General features: G+C 38.1%; 1 protein-coding gene across 1 annotated transcript in view; it reads left to right on the forward strand.

Moving 5' to 3' along the window:
• Positions 1-3861, forward strand: part of LOC103516659 (carboxyl-terminal PDZ ligand of neuronal nitric oxide synthase protein) — a 31010-nt gene extending 27149 nt beyond the window's left edge. The window contains exon 6 of the mRNA XM_026828992.1: positions 3640-3861. Within this exon, the coding sequence (XP_026684793.1) occupies positions 3640-3861 (222 nt within the window). The remainder of the gene's footprint in view (positions 1-3639) is intronic.
• The last annotated feature ends 9258 nt before the right edge of the window (positions 3862-13119 follow it).

Here is a 13119-nt window from a genome sequence, read left to right on the forward strand (position 1 = left end):
GAAACAATGAGTGTGAATGGCTATGTGTACAGGGTGGCTCAGAAGTGGTCCACTGTTCCACTCGGTAGATTAACGTCCACGAACTTCATGAACTAAAATTTCCAAGAAAAAAAGTGGTTCATCTATGAGAAAGTGTCAAGAAGTGTCCTTTCTAAAAGATTAGTAGACAGGTAGACACCATCTTACGAATTTAGCTAATAGGTACTTATTAATACGTTTTTATGCATATTTTGCAAACTCGTTCATATTCTTCTACATCCCTTGTTCTTTTTTTTTTACATTTATGCCTGATATGTATTTTGTACATTATATTTTGCAACATCTGTACATTTTGTGGGTAAGTACATTTTGCCACATTCGTTCATATATATTTTTTGTTGTTGTTGTTGTTGTTGTTGTTTATTGGCGTTTTTTGACTTTGATGACACCCTGTATGTACCTGTTTGTCTATTTTGAATAAGATGGATGCGCGTCTATTATTATCCAAAGTAGCTTCAACCCATGACAGCGAAGAGAAGGAGGAGGAGAAAGAAGAAGAGGAAGGAGGAGAAAGAGAAAAGGAAGAAGAACTAGAAAGAGGAGGAGGAGGATGAGGAGGAGAAAGAAAAGAACAAGAAGAAAAACCAGGAGGAAGAGCAGGAAAAGAAGTTGAAAATAGGGAAAAAGAAGAGTGGGAATGATAAAAATAACGACATTCTTGCAATAACAACAATGTTGGTACCTCATCTACCCAGGGGCCTTAACCGCCTAAGCGGGCCCCCCCCGGGGCCAATTCTGACAATGGGCCCCTTCTTGCAAAACAATTCTTCACAAACACAAGTACAAGTAGTGCTTTATTTGGATTCCATCCGAAACAGATAAGGTTCGTTCTCGGAACGTCTGGCTTTCTCCTATCCTTCCTTCTCGCTTCGCTTTCGGGACGATATAAACTGAGTACTTACAGCTCCCTTTATCAAACTTCTTAAATAAAATGAAAATATTGGTGATTCCGGTTCCCCTTAACCCTTTGAACGCAAATGTAAACTTTTGTTTACACAAACTTTGTCGGCCAATAACTCCTAAGGTGATGAATTAAAAAAATTCTGACTCCAGATATGATCATAAATCATAACTCGTATCTTAATTCGGTAACCAAAGGGTTAAGGAGGTTGTCCCCAGGGGCAAATGGGCACGAACCTCCTGTGACTGGCCCTGGTATCTACCTACACGTATGAAATGTGTTTGTGATATGATGTAATGAGAGTGTGCTATGTTTGTACTATATGGATATGCTGTGATATGTTTATACAATGTTTACTTATGTATTTGTATAATACCGTTTGTACGCTATGGATATATGCTGTTTTATTGTTTGTTTTTGTTGCTGTTAGCGTTATGGAATGCTTGTCAACAGGTAGACCCTGTCTTTTGGGAGAGAAAATGATTGTTGAAATGCGTATACGTATTGGTTAGGTACAGGTTGCAAAAGATCTTGTAAAGGTCGGAAAGACGTTAAGTCAACATTTTACTTAAATGCTTCACTTGTGATGAAGTTGAAAGTGATAGGAATTCTAATTGTGTTGAGCATAAATGCTTGTCACAAATGCCGTTCCCCAATTAATAGACTACGCTAAAATTTCATGACTTGACTTGGACTTGAACCACCAAACTCCAGATCCAGAGTCCACCGCGCTAACCACTGCACCACTGAGGTTGGTACTGGTAGGTATGTAGTTGAAAAAAATAATAAACTGCTACGAATTACCTTATAGTTAAGGAACTGGGTATTTTAAGATGAGATTCCATTGTTCATAATTATGAGAGGCTTTCTCTTCCACCTAACCTACTGCCAATCACTCGACCACTTCGTGTTAAATAACACGAGACTCTTCGTTACACTATGTATGTTTATTTTGGTTATTCGTTATACTATGTTTCTTTTGGTCATATTAAAATTGTCTTTATTGCCTATAATACGTTATGGTTTAAACATAAGTATACATACACGGTGTCCCTTGATCTCTAAAGGAGACACCTTTTGATCTACATAGGTATGTACATTCAAAAAATTTACCATAATGTAAATATCATGATTCAGTATGATTTTAGCTGTTGACTTTTGGTGCCCAAATCAGTAGTAAACGAATTTTCTCATTAAATCGCATAAAACCAAAGAAGAGAATGATTATTGCTCTTCAAAATAGGCTTCAAAGTTAATGCTGATGAGCGATTTTTACAGTCTTAATTTGCTTGTAATGGGGTGTAACCATCAAACTTATGTAAACATAGTGGATACATGTTTAGGAACACCCTGTATTATTATAAGTAGGTAATATTCTCGCCACAACTTCTTTACGAAAAAAAACTCAAGAATAAAGACAATCTATTTCGAGTCTTCTGTTAATGTTCCCCTCTCTTGCATCTGTTGTCTTTATTTTTACTTCAGTCCTAGAAATTTCCAAGATTGAAAATCCCTACTTTATAATTTTATTAATTACGTATTCACAACCCAGTATTTAAAGTTCTAGTTTTTTTCCATTATAATCCAGGCTTCATCTGATGACGCGCGGCGTATTTCATAGAAAATGAAATAATCATCGAAACTTTGAAACTGTTTTTCTGCTTCACAGCTATCATTATTTCAAAATAAACACCCAGAAAATCTTTGTTTGTGCCACTGAATTCTTAGAAAGGCGGGGGATTTCATATTCGTAGTAACTTTACCTTCAGTGCAAAGGTTGAACAGTCCACTATAGCGGTAATGAAGGTAATTTATATTTTATTCAGAATTTGTAACTTTATTCAGCAAAAGTTGGGCTACCACTTTTCGTAAACTATGTACATATATCAAAATTCGCCTTTGTTCACTAAATAACGAGCTCAACTTTAATCCAAACCACAGATTCTCAGACCCACAATCTCATTTGCTTACTGGCTCCCTCAACTTCATTGTCTTGTGTCTTCTTGGTCAAATCTAGCTACAATGTTCATGAATAGATATTGATACTTTTTACCAGCGATACAAATGACCAAATCTTTATCACTGTCTTTTTTCTCTTCTCGACTAGTCACCACAGAAGATAGCCAATATCATTAACCCTTTATCCTTCTCTTCTCTTCTGAACCAATAAGATTAACCCTTTATCCTTCTCTTCTCTTCTGAACCAATAAGATTAACCCTTTATCCTTCTCTTCTCTTCTGAACCAATAAGATTAACCCTATATCCTTCTCTTCTCTTCTGAACCAATAAGATTAACCCTTTATCCTTCTCTTCTCTTCTGAACCAATAAGATTAACCCTTTATCCTTCTTATCCTTCTCTTCTGAACCAATAATGAATTTGATTAACCCTATATCCTTCTCTTCTCTTCTGAACCCACGGACAAATAAATATTTTACAAAGGTAATGAAACTTCCACCTCAGTCAAACAACCGTCGAATGTCATTTAAATGTCATTTAAAAACAACCGTCGAATGTCCTTCTCTTCTGTTCACAGAGTCAAGCCATGAGGGTGGTTCGAACGGTGGGCCAAGCGTTCGAAGTGTGTCACAATTATCCTTCTGTTCTGTTCACAGAGTCAAGCCATGAGGGTGGTTCGAACGGTGGGCCAAGCGTTCGAAGTGTGTCACAAGCTGTCCATCAACTCTCCGTGTTCACAGAGTCAAGCCATGAGGGTGGTTCGAACGGTGGGCCAAGCGTTCGAAGTGTGTCACAAGCTGTCCATCAACTCTCCGTCCCAAGATGATCTGGGTCACAAGGCAGACCCGGACACGCAGGCTCCCGATCATTCCTCTTCCAATAGACTGCTAGACTCGAACCCGGAACCCTCCAGTGATAAGGAGACAGAGCTGCCCGACAAAGCCAGCAAGAAAGGTGAGTAAATCCCCTTTAGGGGAAACAATTCATTTCTAACGAAAGTCACAACTTTTTTTTTTTAGTTACCAACATATGTACCTGCCTCGGTGGCGTAGTGGTCAAGACGCTCGCCTGGTAATCAGGAGGGCGTGGGTTCGATCCCAGCCGAGGTATGGAATTTTATCCTCATTTATTTGAGAATTTGACCACATAATAATAGAGCTCTAAGGGTTAGGTGGTAGAGAACGCCTAAGGCGTTAACCTCGCCTAGTGGTTATACCCAGAAGAGTAAACACAAACAGGAACTGTGACTGTTGACTGTTATACTCCAAAATACAAGCGTCATCAAGTCATCATTCATCACTGTATTCCTATTGTGATTCAATTGAGATGAGAATTAGCATCACACTTGTTTATACAGACTATGGGAGGGATAAGAGATAAGACTAGCTGAAATAGTGGCCGAGTATCATGATAGGCTTGTCACACTGGAGGTCCCGGCTTCAATTCCTGGCAGGGTCGTGACAAACGAACTGAACGCAAAATGTGCCGGGAACTTGTAGGAAACGTTCGATTTTTACTTTTTTCCCCTACTTTTTCCTTGTTTTATGGGACATTTTTCCCGGTCATTTCCATTTTTTTAGCCCGTCCTTCCTTTATTATTACGATAGTAATAAAAAAAGGTATAGTGGACGGGCTATTGTATTCGCTTCGGTGTCTGTCTGTGTGTCTGTCCCCATAGAAGGACTTATCCAAACCTGGTCGACCTGTATATCAACTTAAAGGTCTTTCTACCAGGATCACGAAAGTGGTGGTGCAAATTTTGTCCAGAAAACCATAAAGCCAAAAAATCTCGAAATTTGTCGCTACGACCTATAAACTCAAAGCGAGAGAGTTTTAGATAACACTGCAGTTGTTATTTTAAGACCGGTTTTAGCGTCACCTGTGTTATGTTACGCCGAGGAAGGCCAATAAATGGATGGGTGACTTAAACATTATATTGGGAATAAAGGGAGAACGGGCTCTAGTCTTGTTTTAATTTTTTACTCACTTTAGCAATCGCTTGTCTTTTCCTTCTACATGTTTGTTATTCTCTGTACAAATCGTCTATGTCACCCCCGCACACACATAAACGATCAGTTTTGTTTGACTTCCTCAAAGCGAGCCACGCTCATAACACGATGACCTCACGTTAAGGCCGCCATCAACGAAAATGGCGGAAAAAGAAATTCCGTCTGTCATCTCAAAAAAAAAAACAGCGTCCAAGAAAAAGTGAATATCGTCGCTTGAAAAACTGTGGCCCATATCGACTTGAAAAAGTAAAAATGTACCTATCTAGTATGTATTTTATTTCATTTTCTGTCAAATAGGACTGAAAAGTTCCCTTACTCCTGCCCCAAAAGGACTGAAAAGTCCCCTAAGTACGTAAGATTCGGAAAATGAAAGAAAGGAAGCTTTTTCTGGAGCCGGTTTTCAAATCCTGGAGGTCTCCAAATGTCACAATAATATTAAATTTAGATTAATAAAGAGGGAATTAAATGGGAATCTTTCCCCTATTCCTCCTCCATTCCTTCTAATTTCCCCCTCCATTTTCTTCGTTCTTCTTCTCCTCTTTCTCCTTATCTTCCTTTTTTTCTCTTCCTCCTCTCCCTCTATTTCTTCCTTCCCTTCTTCCATATTCCGAAAGTGCCTTTGCAAAGGTCCTTAGAGACACTGGCTGCGAGAGAGAGAGAGAGAGAGAGAGAGAGAGAGGGAAATGTTCTTCCTTCCTTAGAATGTCTCTGATTGGAGGATTAATTCTCACATTTCTTTTTCTTCTTCTCCTTTTTCTTCTTCTTCTTCTTCTTCTTCTTCTTCCTCGTCCTCCTTCTCTTTCGTCTTCTACTTCATCTTCTTCTTCGTCTTCTTCTTCTTCTCCTCCTCCTCCTCCTTCTTGTTCTTCTTCATCATCTTCTCCTTCTTCTCTTCCTCCTCCTCCTCCTTCTTCTTCTTCCTACATTTCCCGTTTGTGAACCGTATATTGATATTGGCAGCTGGTAATACCTCTACATACATAGGTACATGAACATGCATACAACTTTAGCCATGTACATTGTATGTTTTTATGTAATTGCGTGTTGGTAGTTGTATGGTTTGGCAAGTGAATTTCTCTTGAGGATCATTGAGTATTTCCTTTAGTACTCGTACCTATGCTAGCATGGTTGAAAATGGTTATGTTAACCCTTTGGTAGCTAGTAAAAATAATATGTTAAATTCAAGTACAAGTAATAGAAATAATAATGTCTTAGTTAGTAAGAATACGTTCGATAATGATTTTGATATGATGGATATGAACGTACCTAGTCCTCATTTAGGATAATAGGTTAATTCTCACATTTCTTTTTCTTCGTTTTCTTCTTCTTCTTCTTCTTCTTCCTCGTCCTCGTCCTCCTTCTCTTTCGTCTTCTACTTCATCTTCTTCTTCTCCTTCGTCTTCTTCTTCTCCTCCTCCTTCTTCTTGTTCTTCTTCATCATCTTCTCCTTCTTCTCGTCCTCCTACTCCTCCTTCTTCGTCTTCTTCTCCTCCTCCTTCTTCTTTTTCGTCTTCTCCTCCTCCTCCTTCTCCTCCTTCTTCGTCTTCTTCATCTTCTCCTCCTCCTTCTTCTTCTTCGTCTTCTTCTTCTCCTCCTCCTTCTTGTCCTTCTTCTTCTCCTCCTCCTTCTTCTACTTCTTCTTCCTACATTTCCCGTTTGTGAACCGTATATTGATATTGGCAGCTGGTAATACCTCTACATACATACCTACCTACAATCCTACATGCATACAACTTTTAGCTATGTACCTACATTGTATGTTTTTATGTAATTGCGTGTTGGTAGTTGTATGGTTTGGCAAGTGAATTTCTCTTGAGGATCATTGAGTATTTCCTTTTGGAAACATGTCCGTTTATAAAATTTATATTGAACTAAATCATGGAGTAAAATGGAGTGATGCTAGAAGAGTAAACTCATGTTTCTGAGAAACAACAGAGTGAAACCTTTAATAAAGGAAACCCATATCCACAATACCTATGTATATTGGAACCCAAACTAAAGTGAAACTGTGAAACGTTTAATAAAGGAAACCCATATCCACAATATGTATATTGGAACCCAAACTGTTAGTACCTATACGTAATGGAACAACTTGTTCTAAGCGGACAGTCTAAATTCAGTACTACGTATAGTACTTATCCCCCACAAAAACATAAATGTGAAAAAAAGGCCAAGTTCCTATCCAAAAATATCGGCCCTTCAAAGTGGTGAGATCAGAAAATTAAGGCCAAGTCTGCATTTCCAATTTTTCGTGTCGTGCTGAAATGCTGGATCTCAATTCCTTCAACCTTCTCTCAATTTCAACTTGGCAATGTTTTCCTTTTATTTTCATGTGTCATAATAAGCAAGTACAGCTTAACATATGGTCCGAATTTCGTGACATTACATGGAAAATTAACGGAGTTATGATAGGGGTAAAAATGCGTCGAAATGTTTCGTGTAACACACTGGCGTGCTCAGGCCGGAACTTGGCCTGGCGCACTGCCGTGCGCCTATAAGATACTTATTAACTTATTATTGAACATTAAGAACTTACAGAAACTCATAGTGGCAAAGTTTCGATGTTGTTATCAATAAAATTGACAATTTCGCCTCCATTTCTTCTCATACTCACCTACCTCTTTCTTCTCATATGCCCTTCCTTCTCCTTTCTCATACTTCTCCTCCTCCTCCTACTCCTCTTCTTTCTCCTCCTACCCCGTTCCTCACTCCCAATTTCATATATCTTATCAAACTTTTACCTCAGTCTTATCAATCATTTAAATGTTCAATGTCCCCATTTCTTCTTCTTCTTCTCCTCCTCCTCTTCTTCTTCTTCTTCTTCTTCTCCTCCTCCTCCTCTTCTTCTTCTACTCCTCCTCCTCTTCTTCTTCTCCTCCTCCCCATCATTCTCCTTTTCTTTCTCCTCCTCATCCTACCCCGTTCCTCACTCCCAATTTCATATATCTTATCAAACTTTTACCTCAGTCTTATCAATCATTTAAATGTTCAATGTCCCCATGGAGACTCATAAGTTTTCCTTTCCTCAAATATGTTTTAGTTTTGCGGACATAGCAGCTGTGATAGTTTGTGAGTGCTTATCGCCACATAGGTACCTACCCATCTACAGGGAGCTATTTTTTTTGCAAAGGTAATTCGATTGGAAGCTGTTTTTACGTTATAATTCAATTGAAATCTGTTCAGTGCAGCGGCAAAGGCTATCTTGAAATATCTGATGGAACTTTTGCTGCAGCTTAATTAACTCAACCATTCAGAGTGCTTTTCATTCCGAAGTTATTATTATTACTATTATTATTATTATTATAGGTACACCTGGGCGTTTTACCACAGGTCGTGCTACTTTCACTTCCTCGAAAATCAATTTTGGTGATTTTTCCCCCTCTAGAGTTTGTTGGAGCAGGGCCCAGGACAGAGGCAAAAACTTTGCTCTTAATACAATTGAAAGATATAGTTATAGAGGACTAAGAAGAAATGCAGAAGGGAAAGACAGATAAGACTAGTGTATCTCAGGTACCGGTATAAAATGAAGGATAGAATAGATGTAGAAATGAGGAAAAACTTGGAAGTTAAGTTTTAATTAGAAAAAAGTACCTCGTGTGCAAAGTCTTTAGTCTCTGCGCTCCATTGTTTTTTGTCTTTCATCCGGCAATCTATCTGCTCTCGCCCATCCTTAAGATGAAACTTTGACTCGAAAATATCAAGTCTACTTCATATATTCAAAAATGTCAAAATCGGAGTAAAAATTTTAATTTTCTTTTGAAAATTGACTAATTTTGACTCGATTTTTTACGAGGTAATAAAAGATTGGACGCCTATTGGACCGTTATTAATTTTATTTATTACTTGAGTTTGAGGTTGAACCTAAAAAGGAAAATGAAATTTTTGGCTTAATCACTAATCAGTCAGTCTCCCTTATTGCGAAATATTTGCGATTTCTGCAACATCTTGGCTCAGCATCAACAACTAGACAAGCACTTGGTTAAGGAAACTAAATTCTTGTCTTGTACACAAAAAGTCCACTCTGAGACTTAGTTGTAGGGGGAAACAGCTCTAAAAGATAAAAAACCCACTCTGAGGCTTTAGTGTAGGGGCAAAACAGCCCTAAAAGATAAAAAGCCCACTCTGAGGCTTAGTTGTAGGGGGAACAGCTCTAAAAGGCGGGTTATACGAATTAAGGAGCGCTACTCCATCCCGCCATGCGCCAAGTCAAAATTTGACAGCGCTACTAAGAGATCTACGTACAATACGAAACTATTTAAAATTAAAAAAAAAAAAAAAAAAAAAAAAAAATTTTAAAATAGAACAAACTTACTCCGTCTAAGAATAGATAGTATAAAATGAAAAGTTGGAAAAAAAAACTCTTAAAAAATTCACAATTTACTTACCTTTTTTTCCTTCCTGAAAAAGTAATCAAAACTTTTTGATAAACTTTGGGAGTTAAGAAAAGAAAGAGATACAAGAAGAGTTAAAAGTTACATGAGCTTAAGTAATAGCTTTTCAACAAAAAGCGTACCGTGTACACTGTACCTACTGTGTTTAGGTAGAATCTCCAAAGTGATTGACAATTTTTTGATCATTGTTGAGAGTTTGAAAGTTGGGATTTGAAAAGAATTTAGGTATCCAACTTGACACAAAGCACTCATTTTGTATTATACGGATATTTTCTGTATTTATGATATTAGGGGAAGTCCGGACAAAGTGATCCATCCGGGGAAAGTTTTGCACCCCCAACTTTTACCCCTCTCTTAGCTCTAGGAGTGTAGGGGAAACTAGGAGTGTAGGGGAAACTATGAAAGAGAGGAGATTCTCCTCCCTTTGATATTCTCCTCAGGAGAATAGGTACTTGTCTCCTAACCGTAGGTATAACTGTACCTTCCATCACCTACCCATACGTACCTAGGTATTTTCTGTACTCAAAGATTCTTGAACCTCCCGTATCAGGCTTGGGAATTTCCAACTCTTCTTCTGGGACCTGAATGTTTCTCTTATCCAACCAGCCAGCAAGTCTTGCATTTTTTTTAAATCAGCATCAGGGGAGATAACAAAATGAACTTTCGTTTATACCTGATACTCAGGAAAATGTTCTGAGTATTTTTTATCGTCGCTGGGCTAATACTCACATTTTCCAAACAGTTAAGAGGATTCGAAAAAAAAAGTTCTTCTTACCACAATAGACACTAAAAATTTAATAGGAACTTCAGCTCCTACAGGGACTATTTGAAAGTTTCCTTTTTTGAATATTTCACTCCTGGGTCTTCAATTATCAGAAATAATCCCCAGCACGCGTTAAAGAGATTTCATCTCGTTTTTTGGAAAGAAAATAATGATGAAAATTAGGTTTCGGGTATGAGTCCCATTAAATAATTGGGGTGGAAAAAAAATGAGAGGAAAAAGTATTAAACTTGAAGAGAGAGAAGAAGGTCAGGAGAGGAGCAGATTATCCTTGAAGAGATCACCGTTTTTGTCCCTATCAAGCTGGGACTAATTCCAAATTAGTGGAGATGACATGGTAACCAATTCGAAATAGTGGAGATGCAATCGTAGCCAACCCATGATTAGTGGAGATTCCAGGTCAACCAACCCATGATTAGTGGAGATTCCAGGTTAACTAATCCATAATTAGAGGAGTCAACCAATTCATTTTTAGTCGAAGTTGCAAGAAAATCGATCTGAAATTGGTGGAGATGTCAAGATTACTTATATGTTACCAATCAACAATGTAGGTACATATATGTCTCCCAATGTCACATTGTCCACTCTGCAGCGACGATATCTTAAAGTTCTAGGTAGATATATCTCTTTAAAGTTCTTCCAGTAGAAGCTGGCAAGCTGGAAGCTGTAATGTAGGTTATTCGTTAGTTTCTTATAATCTGGAGACTCTTTGGAGCCAAGGTTGCATATTAGAAGGTTTCGGGTATGGGTCCCATTAAATAATTGGGGTGGAAAAAAAGAGAAGAAAATCTGGTGTGAACATCACACGACTTTCCTTATCCTATTGAATGGTGCTTATTTGTGTGTTCTGTTGTAACTTTTACAATATCTCTAACAGTTTAGTCGGTATAGCTGAAAACCGCCAAAAAACGGTCGAAATCTGTCCAAAAGCTATAAAATACCGCCAACCACAGCGCCTATCTCAACCAAATCTTTTGTGTTGCATCCTTGTCTCATTTGTGAATTACGTACCAAATTTCAAGTCTCTAGCTCATACCGTTCCCGAGATATTGTTAAATTACACCGAAAACCGCCAAAAGGCGGTAAAATGCCGCCAACCGTTGCACCGGTCTTAACCAAAAGTTTCGTGTCGCATCCTTGTCACATTTGACATCTACATACCAAATTTCAAGTCTCTAGCTTCCATTCTCGAGATATTTTGTTTACAGACAGACAGAAGGACAGACAGACATACAGACACACGGACCAATGGCTGAAACTTTGGATTTAGGCTCTAGGGACCTTAAAACGTGTTTTGGCACTAAAAACTGCTCTGATTAGATTTAATTAGATTTAATAGGTCTATGTGTAGGTAACCTGAAGACAAAGGGGTTAACTCCTATTCGGACCATAGTTGGGTTAAACCGCTTGCAGCTGCAGAAGAGAGATAAAAAATTAAACTTATGTGAAAATTAAACCTAATTATCCATGAAATAAAAAAAAAACAAGTTTTCTTCTCCCTCTCTCTCTCCCTATCTCTCTCTCTCTCTCTCTCTCGCTTTCTTTCGCTCTGTTTCTCTTTCACACTCTATCTCTTTTGTTTTTGGCTCTAGAAGTCAAAATAAATTAAACAATAACTTTGCAACAATAAGAAATACAGAGAAAGGAGGAAAGAGAGAGAAATAAAGTAAGAGAGAGTGAGAAAGAGAGAGAGAAAGAGAGAGAAATAAAGAAAGAAAGAGAGAGAGACAGAAAGGAGGAAAGTGAGAGTAAAAATCTTCGAACTCACTTATTTCGTTCATAGAAGGAAAGGGAAGATGATAGAGAGAAAAATAAAGAGAGAGAGAGAGAGAGAGAGAGAGAAATTGAGAGTAAAACAGGGTGAGAAAGATAGTGAGAGCGAGAAGACGAATAGACAAAGGAGAGAGAGAGAGGGAAACAGGAACAGATAGCGAATAGGCAAAGGAGAGAGCGAGAGGGAAATAGGGAGAGAAAGAAATTTCAACAGGAAGTTATGAAAACAGGAAACCAAGAAAGACGCATCACTCTGAAGAGAGAGAGAGAGAGGAGTAGGAAAAGGAGAGGAAGAGAGAGATATAGGAATGGGAAAGTGAGAGGAAGAGAGAAATAGGAAAGCTAGTACTTAATGAGAAATGTTGAACGAGGAAGAGAGAGGGGAAAAGGAAAGAGAGAAAAAGAAGAGAATGTAAAGAGAAGAAATTGTGGACAGAAAATAATAAAATTTTGAATCCTTGTCTTGTTTTGAAAAATTGGAAACTTTGAGTTAAAGTGAGACGAGAAGAAAAGTAGGAAGAGATAGGAATGTTTTGTTCCTTGCACATTGCATAATCAGAATAGTTTTCGGGCGTTCATACAAATGTTTTCTAACTGCGAAAAAAAAGAGAACTTTTTTTGGTAGAACGGAATAATAGTAATTGTAATTTATTTAGGTTTCATTTTACTTTCAAAATTTTCAGCCAATCAGATTGCATAATCCAAGAGTTTTAAACCTAAACCGAATTGAAACTGTGATTGTGCCCCCGGCCATTACCCGTTAAGTCAGAGACCCGTCCAATGAAAGAGTGGACCTTTGGATAGCTTATACTTTTATACCACCAATTTTTCCACATTTTCACATAATCATCATACCTAATATTAAGGTACCTACACATTTTTTAAAAATCACAACATATTGAACGAAAATAACATCTCACACCTCACTTGTCGCAAGACTTCAGTCAGCATTTTTTTTTTTTTTTTTTTTTTTTTTTAAATTCACAAAATTCCTTTAAGAAAAACAGTCCATGTTTGACAACGTCGCATCGCACAGAAAACGAAGAGAGAACGCCTATTTAAAAGGCAACACTGTGTCCTTAACACTGCCACTTTTCACACTTTCATGAACAAAATCCCCCAAATCCCCCTCCCTTGAGGGTTCTCTCCCTTCTCCTCCCCCCCATGAACCTCCCTCTCCTCCTCCTTTTCCACTTCCCTCCCCTCCTCCTCTCCTTCTCTTTCTCTTCCTTCACCTCATCCTTCTCCTCCTCTTCCTATTTCTGA

This window comes from Diaphorina citri, unplaced genomic scaffold, assembly GCF_000475195.1.
Source record: "Diaphorina citri unplaced genomic scaffold, Diaci psyllid genome assembly version 1.1 scaffold1634, whole genome shotgun sequence".
In the NCBI taxonomy this organism is placed as follows: domain Eukaryota; kingdom Metazoa; phylum Arthropoda; class Insecta; order Hemiptera; family Psyllidae; genus Diaphorina; species Diaphorina citri.